Source organism: Centruroides sculpturatus, unplaced genomic scaffold, assembly GCF_000671375.1.
Source record: "Centruroides sculpturatus isolate CEXI.00-Female unplaced genomic scaffold, Cexi_2.0 scaffold108, whole genome shotgun sequence".
Lineage (NCBI taxonomy): Eukaryota > Metazoa > Arthropoda > Arachnida > Scorpiones > Buthidae > Centruroides > Centruroides sculpturatus.
The window spans coordinates 746397-767196 of NW_019384344.1; the positions used below are offsets into that span (position 1 = coordinate 746397).

Consider the following 20800-nt stretch of genomic DNA (forward strand, 5'->3'; position numbering starts at 1 on the left):
AAGCGTTGCTTACATCATACTTTACTCTCAGATAAGTTATTTAAATTGAAAAAACAGTAAAAAATAAAACTATTTCTAATAATATACGTTCATTCGTAATTTGTCCAAAATGTTTTAAAATATAAAACAATTAATTAACCAATATGTAGAAGAAAAATAATTTCGTACTCGTACATATGTAATTTTAAATTAAAAAAAAAAATTAAGTAGTAGCTATCGGAACACAAATTCTGATAAAAAATGTTTCAAATGATTCTTAAATGTTAAAGTTGTAATATTAAACTAAAATAAAATTTTATTTAAGAAAGCAAAAACAAAAATTTACTATTTCTATGTCATTTGTCTATTTGATATATCTATAAGAGCAGAATTTTATTTTTAAAATTTGAAAATATTGATATATATAACTGCCTGACATATCAATATAACAGATATTTACTTGTCAGAGATTTATTTCCCGAATCCTAACAATTTAACGATAATATATATATATATATATATATATTTATATATAAACGTATAGATAAACTTTCATCAATAAGTCTTACATATAAAATTCAATCAAAATTTATTTAAAAATTTGTCATTGCTATAAAAATGGAAAAAAAAAATTGACTAATGCAATAAAATAAATATTTAAAATATTACAAATATTTCAAATATCTTAAATGTTTATCTAATTTATATAAAAAAGTAAATTACATTTATTTTTTTATGAAAAATAATATATAAATAAATTCAATATAGATACTTGTTAAATAGATTTATGTTAATGAAATATAATGAAATTTATAAAAATAGTTTTTTGTAAATTAATTGCAAATAAATCATAATACAATATATAAATTACTGTAGTTATCTAGATTTGTGTTTTTTCATTTTAAAACAATTAGAATAACTTTGCAAAGCTTAATTAAAGTACGACTATAGCCATTTATCAATATCATCTCTAAAATATTGTTTTCAAACTCTCGAAAGTTTGACAAATTAAGATACTAAAAGGTTATAAATGACTGTATTTACAAAGACTAAAATGAAGAGAAAAAATACGACTAAAAGTTTTTAAAAGATGAAATTATAGTCACATTTCGAAGACTTCATTTAAGAGAGGACAATTAAAATATAGGAAATTGTTTTTAATACAAAATAAGCTTAGTTGAAAAAAACAATAGGTTATTACTTTAAATAAAAATAAGAGTCATTATATAATTATTTGAAATATAAACTTCAGCTTTCTAATTTAATAAAACTTATGGTCAGAATGAAGCAGTCTTCTATTAAGTCGTATTATCGATTGTTTGACTCCTTGATACGTTCAAGTTTGGGGTATATGTTCCCTATTTGGGGACCATCTTTTGTTGATAAATTGGAGAAGACGCAATTGAGATTTATTAGATCGATATTTCATATTAATCGTTCGGTGCCTGGACCTGTCTTAAGATTTGAATTGGGTCGTCCACCAATGGCTATACGTTTAACAATGATTATTTTTAGATACTGGAGTAAAATTTTGGAGTTACCAGATTGCGACCCTAGAAAGTTGATCTATAACAAATTGAAATTAATAGTCGGAAATTCTTCGTTTGTAACTTGGTCCTCCTCAGTGGAAAATTTATTGTCTGAATTAGGTTATTCTACTGACTATTATATTCAGGTCTCAAATAAAAACCTTTTTATGGCTGAAATATTTCAGTCATTAAAAGATAAATACTGGGCTCAAGATATTCAATATATTGAGCAAAAGAGTAGGTTTTTTTGAGACTTCCTCAATAGCTCCATGGACACCTCGATATTATTTATTATCAAATTTAAGTTATAATATTAAATCCTTGATAATTCAATTGCGACTTAATGAATATACTATTGTATTAAATAGGCGTAGAATGAATATTTCCGCCCATTCTAACTGCCCTTTATGTAATCGACTCTGTGAAAATATTAAGAACCATTTATTTGTATCTTGTGAAATTACTGAACATTTAAGGGATACATTATTAACGACTAATTTTGATATGTTTTGTTTATACGATGATAATTTAAGCTCTGACACTCTGACATGTTATTTAAAGTTTATAAATTTTTCTGTTATTTATTAAACATGTTAACATAACATTATTAATTAAGGTTTAATATTTTTGAAATTATGTATAATTATGTTTGTATCTGTTAATGTTGCACGATTTTGTAACCCCCTTTGTAAAGGCGAAAGCCATAGCAAATAAATGTTGATTGATTGATTGATTGATTATATAATTATAACTTTTGAAAAAATTAGACCTATACGTAAAATTTAGAATAGCCTTAAAAACGTGTGCTTAATACACTTAAAATTTATTTAGATTTAAAAATCAAGTTTTCTACGAGGTAATTATAATTAAAGAAAGAAGTGATCAGAGTTTTCCGTAGAAAAAACTATTGAATAAATCTCAAGAAAATTTGGTATTTTGAGTTTGCGGTTTCGGTTTCTGGGGAAACGCTTTATTTCAAATTTCAGCCGATAGAACCAAATTTCATTTCAGCGGTCAAATTTTATATGCACATTACGCATGCTTTATAATAAACTAACAGATAAACCCGGCGTTGCTCGGGCAAAAGTAACGATAGCGAAGATTAAGATTATTATGTTATAGTCAACCTTACTCGTTTTCACAAAATGCAAGAATTGGGTCATCCTATTTCCAGGCTAATTAGAGAATTTTTAGATGGGTCTAAAAATATGTTTGATTTCTCACAAAAATGAAAAAAAAAACTGCATCTGGGTCTTGCACATCGCTTTCTCTTAACAATTCCATTGTTACTTAACACTTCCATTGTTACTTAACACTTCCATTGTTATATAACACTTCCATTGTTAAGTAACACTTCCATTGTTGATGGAAGTGCTAAACCTTAATCCTGTCTCTCTCCCCCGTGGGGAAGAATTTCGAAAAATCTCTTCTTACTGTGAGTTCTCGTGACGTACCCTAACCGTGTACCAAATTTCAACTTTCAACTTCTAAGCGTTCAACATCCTGGAACATTCTGGAATGTTGTGGAATGCTCTGGAATACTCTCGAATGTTCTGGACTGTTCTAAAAATTTCTAGAGGGCAAAAAATTCCAGCCCTTATATCTTCAACAGCACGCCCTTCGGGTAAAAATGGGAACCTTCTTCATGGATGGGGGATAGAGGGCTATCACACCATATAACTCTTTTGATCGTACTGGGACTCGTTTTTGAGTTTTAGCGGCAGCACATTGTACACTTATCTTTATAATTATAATAAATTTCGAGAGTTTAGAGTAATCGTATTTTAATTAGAGATGTGATTACAGATGTGGAATGTGTAATTGACGATTAGAAGAGTAACAAGTGATGGACGATTAAGCAATGTAAGCACCATGACTGTTCACATATCGAATAATTGTGATAAATGTTTTGCGACTCCGTTTTTATAATGCATATATTACATTCGTTAGAAAACGTAAATTTATTGCTCTGTCCCCTTAAAGTAAATTAAGAGAATAGGCCGCCAAATTTTGTTCTAGCGGATAAATTTTGAAATAAAATTTCTAAATTAAAAAATTCAATTCTATTAAAATACAATTTACCTTTTGTGAAAAATATACTCAAAAACAAAAGCTTAAATATGACATGAAATCAATAAATAAGTTTAACATATATTTTTTTTTCTAAAAAATCTCTTGCTAAAAGTAAGTCTTCTGCGTTACGTAATTTATAAACAGCACCTAAAATAAAATTTATTCAATGAGTAATTTTCAATTTATAACTGTTCTAATCATAAAAAAATTAATAATAATTATATTCTAATAGGAATTTCATTATTAAAATTGACTAATGATAAGAAGAATATTATAGACGTAATTTATAAAGATGATCATAGAATGCTATTTGTTACTTGTTACTTGAAAATTAAATTTAAATTATATAAAACTGGAAAGCGTAAATAAACAAAAAAAAAACAACAAGTGTTCTTTTAAAAATCTTACTCTTTCATATAAAATGCTATGGTTAAAAATAATATAATTTCTAACATTATAGATTTAGTGTAAGAAGATTTACAGTGTATCACTGATCATCAAATATCTTAAAATTTTAATCAAATTATATTAATTTATAATTTTACATTTATTATATTACTTTAATTATTAAAATAATATCTAAATGCTTGCAAATACATGAAAAACAGCACTTTTTTTTTTACAGATTTTCTGCTGTCAGATAGAGGGGAAAAATATCACTGACACTAAACTTTTATCTAAAGAAGTACATTTATTAACATCATGATAATGACAAGCTATTCGGTGTCAAGAGAACTATCTGATGTTAACAAATATTTCTCACCTAAAGCTAAGATACTCGTATGATGTTCAACTAGATAATATATGATTTATAACACTATGTTTTCTTATAGCCGCTATAAACGATTAACCTTTTAGTTAGATTCATATTGCGGAAGGAACATAAAAGTCATAACCTATATATCTACCCAAACAGATCATTATAACATCCTAGATATAAGTTAGTATAGCGTAATTATAAAAATCATTCATCTTCTAAATTGATATGAATTTAATGTTTTGTTGAATGCTGGATCAGAATTGTTTCTATTATTTATTAATTAGATTTTCAAAATATGTGCTGAAATTATTTAATATATTCTTTAAAATATAGGCAGTTCCTAATTTTCGAATATAGGACTCCTGAAAATTATGAATATAAACATATTAAAATGTAAATTTTGCAAGCAATGAAAATAGAAAAATATTCGTTAATTTCCATTTACTTTTAATATTCTGAAAATCGCCAAAAAGAACCACTCAGGAGATAAACGGAAAGAATATCGAAATTATATAGAAACTAGCTGCGCTTTTATGTTGTTACTTAATTGCAAGCTTATGTGAAGGTCCGAAACCCTTTTTCTGTTTTAGATCAGTGTGAATCTAGGAATTTTCCTAGTAAAAGAGAAAAGGGGGACTTCTACGGTCAATGACCGAGACGCTCTCCCCGAATAAGAAAAAAAAAACGGAGAATGTTAAAATATCAATAAGAGAAATCATCTCTATTTGTTTAACAGTTATTCTATAGACGTTAGTATCAACAAGAAGGGAATAAGAGATATTTCTTATCACCTCTTGGTTGCACGTAACACGTGGTTACGGCAATAAATCGCCTTGTTCATAGTCAAACTCGACGTTTGATATAAACAATAACTAAATAGTTGACCAGGTTAAAGAAATTATTGTCAGATGATTGTTAATTTATGGATGAGAGCCATCAAACCTATAGGAATTTATATCATAAAATCATATCATTTTGACACCAATAACAATAAATTAAACAAACTTCGCTGAGTCATTTGTCCGAACTAGCTAGATCCAAATATCAACACACTAGCAGGTGTGCGGCTAAATCATTAATAACGTCATAGTTCTCACCCCCTCGAAATCAGTATAAAGAGGGCTCCCGGCCAGTATCGGGGTAGCCTCCAACTTAGAAGGAAATAACGGATTGACGATCCTCATCGCTGACCGCCAGAGACGGACAACACGGTTAGATTCTACAATCTACAAATTAGTAAGTAGAATTCTCTCCCTTCTCGCAGGTGGACTAGGCTAATTCCTAAATAGATTTTAAGAAGGATCAAAGAATATCCTCTATCGCAAATGTACGAGATGTATACCGGAAAACCGCCTATTGTAACCTCGGTTAGAGATTAGCATTATTATTAATTATTGTAACCCTTTCAAATATATCATTAGTTAATTAAATATATATATATATGTTATCTTAAATATGTGTGTTTACTCGCACTCGGTCAACACCTTATCGACTTATCCGCGACCTCCCACTCGATTTTCGCCCTCCTAAATTGCCATCCACTGACCCTGTGAGCGGGACTCACCTTCCCGTTGTCGGAAAACGGTTTAAGCTTTGATGCTAAAACCCCGATTCTCACACTTAATTATACAATATACAGCAACACAGAGTAATTTGTAAAGTTTCTAGATAGAGATGAACATTCGGTTTATATACAGTACTGTATATTAATATTAATAGTACCTCATTTTAGTATTAGGGGCGGTTGGCAGAAAGATCATGGTATTAGTAATAGAAAAACTGAAGACAGTCTAGTGTTGTAAGAAATTTTTGAATCATTTTGAAACATGCATGAAACACCAAAAAGACACCACTAATCAACTCTTTATTGGATTTCTACAATTACTTCATTTGAAGACGTTTTGAAGATTTTTAAACATATAGCAAATAAACAAAAAAAGCAATTGATACTAAACAATTTTCTAATAATAGTTAGACATTTGCCTTTATCAAGAATAATTTTAATAATCAAAATAACATTATATAAACGAACTCAAACGTTTTAATATTACATGGAGGCAAATGTTTTGTAATCATTAAAACCGAGGAGAAAATTATGGAGTCGTCTTATATTTAGAATATTTAAAACATTGCTTGCTATGTCGTTCAGTATGCAAATAATAAGCCTGAATATAAAGTGAATACTTTGTAGCCAGTCAAATGATTTACTTTTCTCTTAATGCAACAAAATCATGGCACCTAGAAGGGAATTGTCTATCGAAATAATGGAGAGGAAGGCAATTCAACAAGGTTTATTGCAAAAGATTTGGGTTGTTCACAGTCTGCTGTATCCAAAATTGGTGCAAGTATAAACAAACTGGAAATATTATAAAAGCAAAACGTACTGGTCAATCACCAATGGCATCAAAGAGCCAGGATAGAAAACTATAAGTAGTATGTTTAATTAAAATGCCTCAATGTTCTTTTCTTACTAAAATATAAATTTTCGTCTACAAGTACGTATCTTATAATATCAGGACTTATTATACTGGCTTTACAGATAATAATTGCGTTTCACAGAAAACAATTTTTTATTTTATTTAATATACCTGTATATTAACAGGTATATATTATATTAACAGATATATTAAATAAAATAAAAAATTGTTTTCTGTGAAACGCTGTAGCATTATCTGTAAAGCCAGTATAATAAATCCTGATATTAGAAGATACGTACTTGTAGACGAAAATTTATATTTTATAAGCAGTATGTCTTGAAAATAGGAAATGTACAACAAAAGAGATGAATAGGAAATAGAAATAAGCAGATGTTAGCGTCTGTAACAGAACAGTGAGAAATCGTTTGAAGGAAATGGGATTTTCATATACAAAAGCAAGACGAAAACTAGCATTGACACAAAAACATAAGAAAGCAAGGTTACAATGGGGCAAAGCAAAGAAATCTTGGTGTAGATGATTGGATGAAAGTGATATTTAGTGATGAGTCATCAGAATTTGCATTGGTCTTGAAAGATGATTCTGGAACTTTTGTCTGGTTCAACAGACCATTCAGGTTTATTGTTGTAATTATCTACATGCATTGTACTGTACATTATATACTGTTATCTGGCAATAAAATTTCATTCAATTACAGCATCTTCATTACAGTTCTCTCCAGACAACACCAAATGCTTAGGCTAGTTTACTATAAAACTTAAATGCCTTTGTTAATTTTTTTTACTATTCTGTAAAAATTCTACACTAATATTAAATCATAATTATTACATTATTTTTGAATTTTTTAAAATTAAAATCAATTTTGATCTTATGCTAATGAAATAAAATTTTAATGATTCATTATGAAATAATTTTAAATATATTTAAGATACACTATTTAATATTTTTTTTTACTGTTTATATGATGTTGAAAAATTTTTTGCTATAATATTGTGAATGTCCGAACATTTTTTTTAAAAATTAAATTATAAATAATACAAATAAGAACATAAGGGTACAAGATGCACAGAAGAAAACTGGCTTTTATTTAGCATATTTTCAAACAAGTTCATAAACTTTTGTTTTAATAATCTTTGATTAATGTAAATATAAAAATTATTATAAAATTTGATTATAAACTAAAATTAAAAAAATATAAACTTGTAGTTTTATCTGAAAATTTAGTTAATGATATATTTTCATTGCATTTTAAATAACAAACTGAATTAAGTTTTATATTTCAAATAAAATGAATAGAATATAGCCTACATGAAATGCACTTTAAATACTTAAATATAATATCTTTAAAAGGTCTTAAAAGTTTAAATTTATAAAAGTTTTTCAAATTCATAAATTTATAAGTTAGGAAGGACTATCAACAATTTATTTTTATTTTTTACTTGGCAAATTTTGAGTTACAGATGTGAAAATATGACTTTTAGAAAAATAAATCATTTCATATTTATACACTTTTGAAACTTTTGATAATATACCAAAAATTTCAAAAAAACAAATACGAAGATATGTAAAACATGAAATTCGTAGGCTTGCCATGGAGTTATGTTTAGGAAATTGGTTTAAAACCTAATTTTTTTTAAACTCTCCGCCCTTTGGACACTAAGAGAGCCTTTTTATCAAGTATATTGTGGATTAGACCAGTCCCATAGTAGGGCGACTAAGTGGTGAGGGACGGGTCCGACATGTCCGTTATAGATCTTTCCCGAAAAATTCCTAGGATTTTTCAATCGTCCTGATCCCCAGAACGATATGCCGAAACCTTAACCTCTTAACCGGCGTAGGTTATTAGATGTTATTCTTATCTCTTCAATGTTTAATTTATATTTTTATCATTAAATTACAGACTATCGAATAATAGTCATACTTATTGAAATAAACGTGAAAAGGTTTGTGTAATATTGCAAAACTTTTTCTCCCTGTTAATTTCTAATTTAAGAAATTTCATTTATAAATTGTATCATGTTTTAAAATATGTAGTTTTAAAATATTCTGACAAAAATAAACTAAATGTTATAATATTATAATTTGAAACTTTTTAATTTGATTAATCATTTCTGAATAGAAAATTAAATCATAATATTTATTTAACGCAGAACAGAAACAGTGTCGTTGAAAATTGAGAGGAAACAGAATTATAGATTCACTAATATTGCCTTTGGTTGATATTTACCATGCAGATCTCTGAGTGTTTAGGAATTGCAAGTTAAAGAGTTATTTTAATATCAATCTTTAGTGTTAACAATACGAACTTCGCTTACATCAGTGATGTTAAATTAGCAATTTAATTATGAAAAAGTGTTTATTAATCTATGAGACAACTACTCAGATTAATTCAGATATTCCATGATTTGTTTGATAACTCTCAGAGATAGAAAATTAAATTCTTGAGTCTATCAAGTGTTAAATTCTTAATGTAACTTTAATTTTTCATTAACTAAGTAACACAAATCTCTTTCTAATTAGAACGAACTGTAATTAAAACAACTTAGATCGGAAATCGTAGCATTAGTTCATTTTTCATTAAGTTTATATTTGAGAATCATGAAAACGATAAGAAGTAGGCTATTTTTATAAGTCTAAAACTTCACAAGAAAATACCTGACAAATTATCCAGAAATTCGTTATATAAAAAATGTAATATATAGTAATATTTGATTTTATTTCATTTTCTACGTCTTATATAAGATATTGGAAGGACTGCTCTAATATTACATTATTATAGTATATTTTTTATACATTAAATAATTAAAGAAATTAAATGTGATAAATTTCAAAAAGTATTAGAATGGTTAGTACAATCATATTGAGTTTTCATATTCAATATTCAATCTTGGTATTCGGGTATATTCAGCTACAAAGTAAGTATTCGGAATATGGCCGAATACCAAACACACGTGTTGGAGGATAGTCTGACCTTCCTCAAAGCCGAATTATTCGGCCGAATAATGTCACTTTAGTTAGGGAAGAGAAAGGGAAAAAGAAACGAAAGGAAAAAAAATAAAACACAATATCTCATGTCTAAAAATATTGTCATTTATTCCTTTCCGAACAAATATAATTTTATACATGATCTTACGCAAATATTTATTAATAATCACAATTCAAGAATAAATTGTAATAAAGAAACATTAGTGCTTCTTTATCCATAGGAAGTAAGCAATTTTTTTGGTCGTCATATATACTTTCAGCTTTTCTGAAGATACGTATAATTAGTGACATAAGTGGTTTCACTAAACATAGTACTTTATGGGTTGCCAAAAAACGACGGATCTCAATGGAAACATTTAATTTTTTACTTTTCGTTACATAATAATCATTTTTTTAAAATAAATACTCTATTTAATCTAGTCTTTATTATTAAGTAGAAGAAGCGGCTCTCCACCTTATTTTAAGGCTTAGAATCTAAGCCTGTCTTAGGCAGTTCCAAGTAAATCAAATGATATTCGATAATCAGAAAGGCAAGAATGTTCGCTATTTGGCCAGTAACTCCTATTTGGTCCTTACCCTAATTTTTTAAAAATACATTACTATAGTAAAAGTTTAATTATCGTGTTTTTATAGTGCTTAATATAGGCTACCATTAACGTGAAAACGCAACTGAAAGCTTATACAGTGGATGATCAGTTAACGAACAGCTCGGTTAACGAACAAATCAGATAACGAACATTTTCGAGAAAGATTTTTATGATCGGACAACGAACACATGTTCGGATAATGAACACTTTACTGAACAAACATAAAATGAAACGATGGAAAATAACGAATACTGATTGATTTTCCCTTGTCTTCAGGTAACAATTCGAAACCTTTCGAAGCGCGGAAGACGGCAACATCGACGGTCAACCCGATACCAATCGGATAGTATTAACATTCCTCAGAATTTTGAAACTCTTCCTTGTAATTCCAGCTTTTCGTTTACCTTTCTGACAAATAATTTTTTATAGTCTTCTCGAGATTGTCGAACGGGCACTTGTTAAGTTTTGCGTCGGGGTTTATTTACGAAAGGTGAAAGTTTAACTGTCCCATCAGATATTCGTTAACGTTTTAGTACCAAATTTCAAATTTCATCCGAGCCTTGTATTTAAATAATTTTTGTCGGCTAGTTGATTTCTGTTCTCTGAATTTTTGTAAGTGTTTTTCTGAACTTTTTATTTAAAAAAGGAACTGATAATATTATGGAACCTAAAAAGAGGAGTGTCAAGAACTGTGCTCACCGTAGAAACCAAGTAAGAGATAATAGCCAAGGTAGAAAGTGGGCACAAGCTGTCTGATGTTGCTAGGCAGTATGGCTTGAACAGATCTACAATAAGCATAATCTTAGCCGTGAAAATATATCAAGAAGTCTCAAGGTGCTAATGGAAGTAAAGAAAATCACATCTGAGAAATAAAGAGCATTTTAGAGCTCATAATGGAACCTGAAACTGATCTGACGACAGAAGAACTCCAAGAACTCTCAAATGAAGAATACCAAGAAACTCAGCGAGATGTGCTTTCTTTTGAAAAAGAGGAAGGCGAAAGAGGACCAATGTCGACATCTGCTACTAAAGATCTTTTGAAGTGGGAGGATGTCAGAACAACGGTCTTAGAATGGCATCCAAACCAGATTGAGGTTAATAGGCTTAGGGATCTCTACAAATACAATGCTATTAATTACTTCTGAAAAATCATGAAGAAGAGAGAAAAGCAACCAACATTAGACAGTTTCTCTAAACCCACAAACGGAAAAAAACATGACTAATAAAAATGCAAGACTGCATATACTGTATATGTATTTTTACTATTACATATAAATAAACATAGTCTATCTATCCAGTGGCATCCTCTCTACAGAGGGTTGCATTTGATGAACTATTCCTCTCCATGTTTTTCTATTCCAGGCTTCTCTTAAATCCTTTCCAGTCCAGTCTTTGATGTTATCTCTCCAAGTCTTTCGGGGTCTTCCTCTAGATCTTGTCCCCTCCACCAGTCCCTCAATGACCGTTTTTAGTAGTTGTCCTCCTGATCCTCTAGCCAAATGTCCAGCATATCGTACCTTTCTTTGTTGGATATTTATAAGCAACCTTCTCCTCAAGCCCAGCCTGTCCAAAACTTCCTCATTTGTTATTTTCTCCGTCCAACTTANATCCCAGATTATTTGGGGTCAGCCCGGAATGTCAATTTGCGCCACGTTGGTCTATCTCTAACTGTTTCTTCATCCACTCCCCAGTCCACTTTCTCCATATCTGTTTTTACACACTCAATCCACCTCTTCTTAGGTCTTCCTCTACCTCTATCTCCCTGTACTTTCATATTACATGCCTTTTTTGTTACATGTTCCTCATTCCTTCTCACCACATGTCCAAACCATGTCAGTCTATGGCTTTTTATTTTTTTCTGAGATAGATGCTACCTTTAGACTTCCTCTAATGTAGTCATTTCTAATCCAATCCATCCTTGTGACCCCGCACATTCACCTCAGCATACGCATCTCTGCCACATGCAATCGCTTCTCTTCGGTGGCTGTCGTTGGCCAGCACTCGCACCCATACATAAGCACGGGTCTAATGACAGTTTTATATATTAGCCCTCTTACTTTAAGTGGTATGCGTTTGTCACAAGTTATTCCTGTCACCTGTTTCCACTTTAACCACCCTGCATTGATCCTTCTAGTAATCTTCTTATCAATGTTGCCATCTTTCTGCAACAGAGATCCTAGATAGCGGAATTCAGTACTTTCTGGCAATGGTATTCCATTTAGTGTTAATGAACCAGTACCAGGGAGACCGTCAAGATTACAGAACATATACTCCGTCTTGATTTGGCTGATTTTTAGTCCCTCATTTTCCAGCACGTGTTGCCATTTGTTTAGCCGTATATATATATATATATTATATTTATTTATTTTAATGACATCTCTCTATTGTGAGTAGACCTATCAGGGAAGTGGATAAAAGCACTGAACACTGTAGTTGGTCGCGGGTTCGAAACTCACCAACAGGCTGGTCACCTTTTCTGTGTTTTCTTCACATGTGTAATACCTAAATGTGGGCCGTTTCCCATTAGAAAGTCTTTCCGGGAGGCGTCCTCCAAGGAAATTTGCATTGCTTGATTTGCATTGCTGTACTTCATCAAACAAAACCAATGTGAATCAAAAAGATAATTTTCATAAATTTTCATGGATATTTTAAGCCTGAATCGAGTTTTCATATAAATTAGTTCCTAGGGTGATAACATCGCGAAAGAAATCGAATTCAAATGTGTTTTAATATTATTAATTTTTAGAAATCTATTTTTTTCTATTTTTAATATTTCAGTTTTTAATTCATATAAAGAAATTCAATTTTCAGATTTAATTAAATCGATTTTTTCAAAACAAAGTCAATTGCAAGTTTCTGTTTATTTAACAACAAACAAAAATATATATATTTTTTTTCTTTTCAAAATGAAGTTTTATAAACCTGTTTCTTATTTATTCAATAAATTTCTTTCTTCTATCGTTATCATTGTCGATATCGAAAAAATTTTGAAGTATACTTACCATCTTTCCGAGCAATATTATTTAGGTTTTGTTAAAAATAAAGTTAAAAGCTACATTTTTAAACGCCTACTTACAATGCCGGATACTTTTCTACTTATCAATAAGTTTACTTTATCTAATGCAAAAACAAACTTTATTTATACATTATACATTATATACATTATATATATTAAATTATGACCTTTACACAATATATTTTGATTTTTTATATGTCTTTTAACATTAAATTTATAAATTTGTGGTAAGCATTATTTCAAAATATATTTTTAAAAGTGAATATTTAACATTCAAAGATTGCTTTCATATAATTTCTTTAATGTAATAATTAAATATTTTGAAAGAAAACAATATTCTATTCATACTCGAGCATCCCAGTTTATAGATGAATGTTTACAGTGATCCAACTTAAATATGTTTAGTATTTGATTAACAGAAAAAAATTTTCATGTTTACTAAAATATTAAATTTATTTATATATTCGACTGAAGTATTAGGTTAATATTGGAAGTAAATTTAATAGTAAGAGAATATATTATTTCATATTTTTATGAAAATTCTTCACATAATAAAGTATTTAAATTCAAGTTAAATTTCTATGCTTCGGATAATATCAAAGAAATGAAGAGCAATATAACATTAAATTGTTTTCTGAGAGGTTCTTGACCCCTGGTGAACATCGGATTGAAAGGACATAACAAATTTGTTTATATGCCTACAAACTCCCTTTTGGTGGTTACAAAAGCAAGAATATTGCTGATGTTAGGTTTGTATTAAATAAAATTATAGTATTGACATGTAAAACAATCACTCGTTTATTTAGGCAAATTTTAGGTGCCGTTTTTGCTTGTAAATACAGGGTGTCCGCATTGAGACTGGAAAATTTTGAAAGGATATAAGTAAAATTAAATAATAGCTACAGTAAAAGTAAAGTGTACAATTTAAAGACCAACTCACCAAGTTTATTGTAAAAATTAGCTTTGTTTTACTTTTACTCCCTTTTACCAAAGTTATAAAATTTCTACATGTGCTCCTGTTTCAAGGAGAATATTTCTGCCATGTTTTCTTCAACATCTGCGGCCTAACAGAAGCAACGGCGTCTTGTATGCGCATACGAAGTTCATAGCGTTCATTAATTTTGGTGCCAGTATAAACATGTCCTTCAAATATCGCAGAAGAAGAATTGTAGGTACGTAATATCAGGAATCGCGGGGTGGGTGCACGGAGCTCCGAAATTAATTCATTCGCACGCCTCAATTAATTCTAGGAAAACGTATTTAGTTGCTATTCCTCATACAATACGTAAATGCATTAATTTATGCACTGAATTTTGGCAGCGATTTGAAATGTACCATACTCAATTTGGATATCCTGTACTAAAATATTATTATATATGTACCATTATATTATACTATGTAATAGTTACATAGTACAATAATACATGTAATACTTACATAAAATGACTATTTAAGCACAATTTCAATTTATAGTTAATTGGGAACTGCTTAACTCTTAAGCGTTAGACATTTCCCAGAGTTAATTATTTTAAATTTTAAAAGTTGTATCGAAATGGCCTGGCGGACAACTCGTCAAAGGCAACCAATGTAAATCAAAATATTGTATATTAAGGCTCTGGGATAAATATTGTAATATCTATCCCAGAGCCTTTCGCTCTGGGATAGATATTACAATATTCGAGATCATGGTCAATTTTTTCGTATTTGAATACTGGTATTTGTCGACAAATATCGGCATTACACTACTAAACTTTATTCTACCTCTAATTTGAATTATCCATCAGTGAACGAGTGGGTAAAACAATTAAAAACTATTAGTTGTTCGCGCATCACCGTAGGCTGGCCATGTAAAGTTTCCCGTGATTTTTTTTGATTTGTCTAACACCTAAATAGAGGCCAGTTTCCCTTTTTAAGTGCCTAAGCGTTATGTTGTCTTTCGTCAATACAATCTAATCCAATCTCAACGTGTTAGAAAAAAATACATTCTTTGACAAAATATTGGCGCACCAAGAGAGACAAAATTTGGTACGTTTATAGTATATGCACAGAAAATGAAGTGATTACAGTTTCAGAGCAGTTGGATAATTTATTCCAAAAAAAGAGCTACACAAGAAGTCAGTAAGACGTTTGACCCACCTCTTGGCTGAATATATGCTGTTATCTGGCGTGGATTGATTCATAAAGTTGACGGATAGTGTCCTGAGGGATTTCTTGCCAAACAACATTTAATTGATGGCTCAAATGGTCGTAGGAGACGCCCCATCAGCTTCCAAATGTGCTCAATTGAAGAGAAATCTAACAGTCTGGCTGATAAAAAAAAGGATGTCGCAACCAGGAAAACATTCAAATGAGAGGCGTTCCATGTGTGACCGGACACTGTCTTATTGGAAAGTATGCCTGGCTGCTGCAAAAGGAACGGTATCACAATAGGTCTCAGAATTTATTATTGTTTGTTTCGTGTCTAGTAAAATCCTCTATCGATTTCAATAAAGTATATTATAAGGAGTAAAAGTGGTCTTCTGTGTCTAACCATTGTGACGAATCTAGTTTTAAAAAATTAGATAGAATAGCCAATTACGAAAAAATGATAAGAGGTCTCAGAATGTCGTCAATGTATCGCTATGCTGTGAGGGCGCCAAAGACTACCACTAAGGGAGTCCTGCTATAGAGAAAAATGGCGCACCAAACCATAACTCCCTATTGACGGGCAGCGTGGCGTTCGACATTAAAATTGGTATTCCGGCAATGGCCAACATGAATTCATGCACATCTGCACTGTTTGTCGGACCTGGTTCAAAGCGAGACTTGTCACTGAAGACGATTCGTCTCTAATCAGAACAGTTCCATGTTAATTGAACCCAGCATCACTACAATCGTTGTTGACGATGCCTACGGTCACTGTTTATTACTCCGGCTGCCACTGATCCAGTGGCAGCCGGTGTAATGAACATTGTGATCGTAGATTCTGCTGGTGTAGTCGTTTAGCAATAGTCCTGGTGGTTACTTCGGCATTGATATCACACGTTGGATGATCGATAGGGACGACTCTGATGCTGTTACAGCTGTCCGAACAATCGCTCTGTTCCCGTTTCTTATTCCATCGTCACTCTAAACCAGGGGTCTTCAACCTATTACACTTTTAGGAACCCTTCGAGCTCATGGCTTTCTTGAAAGAACCTCATGTTTAAGTAGCAGATAAAATAGTTTATCAAAGCTTTTTTATACTCAAATTTGCGAAATTATTCTTGTATGTTTGTATTAAGATTAAATAATTTGCGAAATTATTTAATCTTAATACAAACATCTTAATAAGACAATGAATAGTGAGGTAGCGAATCAGGTTTTACTTTATTTATTTTCTAGAATACATTTTATGAATAATTAACAAAAGGAACAATATTTTATATTATAACAAATTAATAAAAAAAATTATTTTAATGACTTGACTGCGCTGTTTTTTACCGCAAAGCATTTTTTCATCGAGAATAATTGTTGAAATCTGCAACCTAATGTCATCTTCAGTATACAATCTGTTTCTGTATTTTGTTTTTGTGGCAGCATACAAAGAGAAAGATTTTTTCATATATAGATTGATACAAATGACATTAGATGTTTCACAGCTCTTTTGGCAATTTCAGGATATTCATTCTAAATGTCAATCCAAAAATGCATAATATCAATTTGATTAAATTTTAGTTTTAATTTAGTATCGGTAGATATATCAGTTTGTCGTTCTTTTTCTTTTACTGGGAGTTCGGAGGTGTCACAGTCTCGAAAAGGATTTTGGAATCCGAGATAATTTTTTTTTTTTTGAATAGGAAACATTCACGAAATGTTTTTGCAGATCGTATAAATGTTGAACCAAATTATTTTTTTCGAGATTAGCGTTACTGTCTACTAAAATATTGTGCAAATTAGGAAAGCATTCAATATTTCCTTTCAAAATGCAATCTCCTCAAAATTTCAATTTTAAAAGAGTAGCGTCAATTTTATTTTGTACCTTGAAAATATTGATATTTGTTCCTTGGAGCAATGTGTTGAACTCATTTAAACAGGTAAAAATATCTGCTAGATATATCATTTTCTGAATCCAAACTGCATCATTTAATTGAGGTGCATGTTCAGATAAGAAAATTCTTATTTCATCTTTTAATTCGCAAAATCTTGCTAACAGTTTTCCACGAGATAACCAACGGACGTCTGTGTGCAACAGTAGTGTTTTATATAAACTTCCCATATTTTCACACAATAAATTGAAAACTCTTGAATTTAATTGCCTTGATTTGATAAAATTTATAATTTTAACACAATCATTAAGTACGTTTTTTAGCTCTTCTGGCATTTTCGTCACTGCAAGAGCTTGTTAATGAAGACAACAATGAATACTTCTCATGTGAGGATTTTTTTTTTGTTTCATGCGTGAAACTGAGCCGTTCAATTTACCAAGCATTGCCTTGGCTCCATCGGTACATACTTGATGACATAAATCCCAAGATATATCTTGCTTTTTGAAATATGAATCTATCAAATTAAAAATTTCTTTCGCAGTTCTGGTTGGTAGACTTTTGCAAATTAGCATATCTTCTTGAGTAGCCATTCCATGGATATATATCACAATAACGAGCAAGATCGCTAATCCAGCTATATTTATAGTTTCATCAAGTTGAATAGTAAATCCATGTTCAGAAGCTAGCAAATGTCTTATGAGCTCATTTTCACGAAAATTAGACATATCTTTAACACGCCATGAAACTGTACTATTCGAAAGGTGAATACAATCAACTAATTTAGCATGTTCTTCCCCAATCATGGTAGTAACTACATCTTTTACACATGGCTTAATTAATTCTTTTGTGATCGTATAAGCTTCACCCTGTTGAGCAATACGATAACTGGCACAATACGATACTTCCAAAGCATTATCATTATCGTTTTTAACAAAATTCATGAAGGTCTTTTTTGTATTCTTCAACTCATTACATTTTCTTTTAAAATACTCAACATTTTTATTATGTAAAGTTGGATGATTTGTTTCCAGATGTCTTTTCAGTTTTGCGAGATTTAAACTGCTGTTGTGCATCACATGTTCACACTCAACACATAACCCTTTTGGTTCATTTTCATCACCAATCCATGTAAAACCAAATTTTATGTATTCTTCAATATACTTCCGCTTTTTACAAATGGGTAACTCCAAATCACAAGACAACTTTTTGGTACTAACATTTGGTTCATTTTCAACAGTAGTAGCGAAACTAGTTCCTGCATCCGTGGAATGAAGCTTACCAGTTCTCAACCACATAGCCATTATTGCTACGGTAGTCTAATTAAGTTGTAAATAAATAATAAGAGTTATCATTTATGATATAAAAAAATAAATACTCACTTGTACGCTTGTACGTGATTGTATTTAACAGACAGAATGAGATTAAAATAACTAATATGTGACGTCATGCGTCTTGATTAAAGTATTTGAAGCACGTGACTTTTACCGAATTTCAAGATTTTATTTTATCCATAAAATATTTATTCATATTTATTTTTTTAAACACTGTCATTTTATACCCAATTTATATTAATACAGTATTGTAATTTTACTTAAATATTATATTAATTAATCTAATATTTTAATAAGACAGTCCATTACCCCGTTCTTACATAAAAAATTCCTTGTATACATGATTTCCATTTTACGCGCGTTTTGGCTGAGCAAATAGTGATCACTTGCGGAACCCCTGTTAACGTTTCAGGGAACCCTAGGGTTCCGCGGAACCCAAGTTGGAGACCCCCTGCTCTAAACCAATGATTTTCAACCGGTGTGACGCAAGAGGAACGTAGGTGTGCTGCGAAAATATTTGAAGGTTATTAAATAAATTATTTTCCAGTATGTCCAAAAAACAATAAGAATACACGTCAAAATTAAAACCGTTTTAAAATTGGTTATGCGAGTTATTTATTAGCGAGGTTGAGGCCGAAGTTTTAAACGTGAAAACGTGTACGTCGGACGTTCAGCGCTGCTTTCCTGTAAGCCTAGAAGTTTGACAATGGTATTTGGAATGTCGAGCATGATTCCACTGACTAACCAAAGACCATTGTCAAACTTCTAGGCTTACAGGAAAGCAGCGCTGAACGTCCGACGTACACGTTTTCACGTTTAAAACTTCGGCCTCAACCTCGCTATTGTTATAATAAACAAACGTATACGTAATTTACGTATACGTACTTTAAATGCAAATTAAGATTTAATGTTAAGTTGCTTTTCTTATGTAAATGAAAATTATTAATTTAAATAACTTTTGTTGTAACATTCTACTATTTTAAGTAACAACAAAACTGTTTTATTTAATTAACAAAAAATATGGACAAAAAGAATTAGGTTAAATAGCAAGTAACATGGCGACAGAATGTTTACAAACACAACTTTAAATCACATGATTTTTTCCACGTAAATTTGTGTCACCGAAACTTGATTATAGGTTTAAGTGTGCCGTGAGATAAAAAAAAAGGTCAAAAAATACCGCTCTAGAACGTCCACTGTCTGCTTTTCTCTGAACTTTGCCATGCTAGACCCATTCATACATCGTCTAATTGTTGCATCACTCCGACCCAAATGTTGGGTGATAAATCGATTTGTCCGATGAAGGACTAAAGAAGGGTGGAAGGACATTGCTCTTTCAAATTCCTACATATGGTTGTAGTGGACGAATTCGACGGGAAGGCATTGTTTACAATCAACGATTAGCACAATAAAACTCCAACAGAAGTTCAGTCCCTCAAAGAAAGAATTATTCTTTATATACACCTATCTATATAAAGAAAGAATATTCTTTATATATTATGCGCTGTAGCTCAGACTATTCATTCTTGGATGTTCATTTTTTATTATTTGCATATTCGGTCGAAAGGTACAGTATTTCAATATGACATGTCATTGCAATTGGATTATTTTTTGGAAGCGCGTTGATTTTTTTGTCAAAGAATGTTTTTTTAAAGGATTTATTCAATATTTAAATTTTACTATTTAATTATGAAAAGTTTCTATTTTTTGTTTTTATGGGTGATATAACATATGGATAGTTTGGTACTAACAATTCGAGAATTCGTTGTGATAAACAGATGATTCAACAGTCAAAACACACTAAATGAAAGAAAATACGAAACAGAAAAATAAAACTAAATAAATAAAGAAGTTTCTTAATTAAGTAATTCAGTTTAAATTATCGATTTAGTTAATTAATTAGTGTTATTTATATTTAGAAATAAACAGTCAACATGGATTCAGTATTTGTATCTAAAGAGCACGGGAAAGAATAAAAATTCTGTATGGTTTTATTAACTTATATGTTAAAGAAAAACAGACAAATAACGAAATATAAGAAATGTTTAAATAAATACGTTGAAGTGGCGGATCGACAAGTGGTCATGTTTGGATTGA

At 30.4% G+C, this 20800-nt stretch overlaps 1 protein-coding gene and 1 pseudogene across 1 annotated transcript; both read right to left on the reverse strand.

The window, feature by feature from the left end:
* Positions 1-11964: 11964 nt before the first annotated feature.
* On the reverse strand, positions 11965-12616 carry LOC111635126. Its single transcript, XM_023379987.1, has 2 exons — positions 12288-12616; positions 11965-12187 (listed from the first exon to the last, which is right to left on the reverse strand). Exons 1-2 carry the CDS (start codon positions 12614-12616, stop codon positions 11965-11967), a joined length of 552 nt encoding a protein of 183 aa, XP_023235755.1.
* Positions 12617-16013: 3397 nt separating this feature from the next.
* On the reverse strand, positions 16014-18673 carry LOC111635136 (annotated as a pseudogene).
* Positions 18674-20800: the final 2127 nt, after the last annotated feature.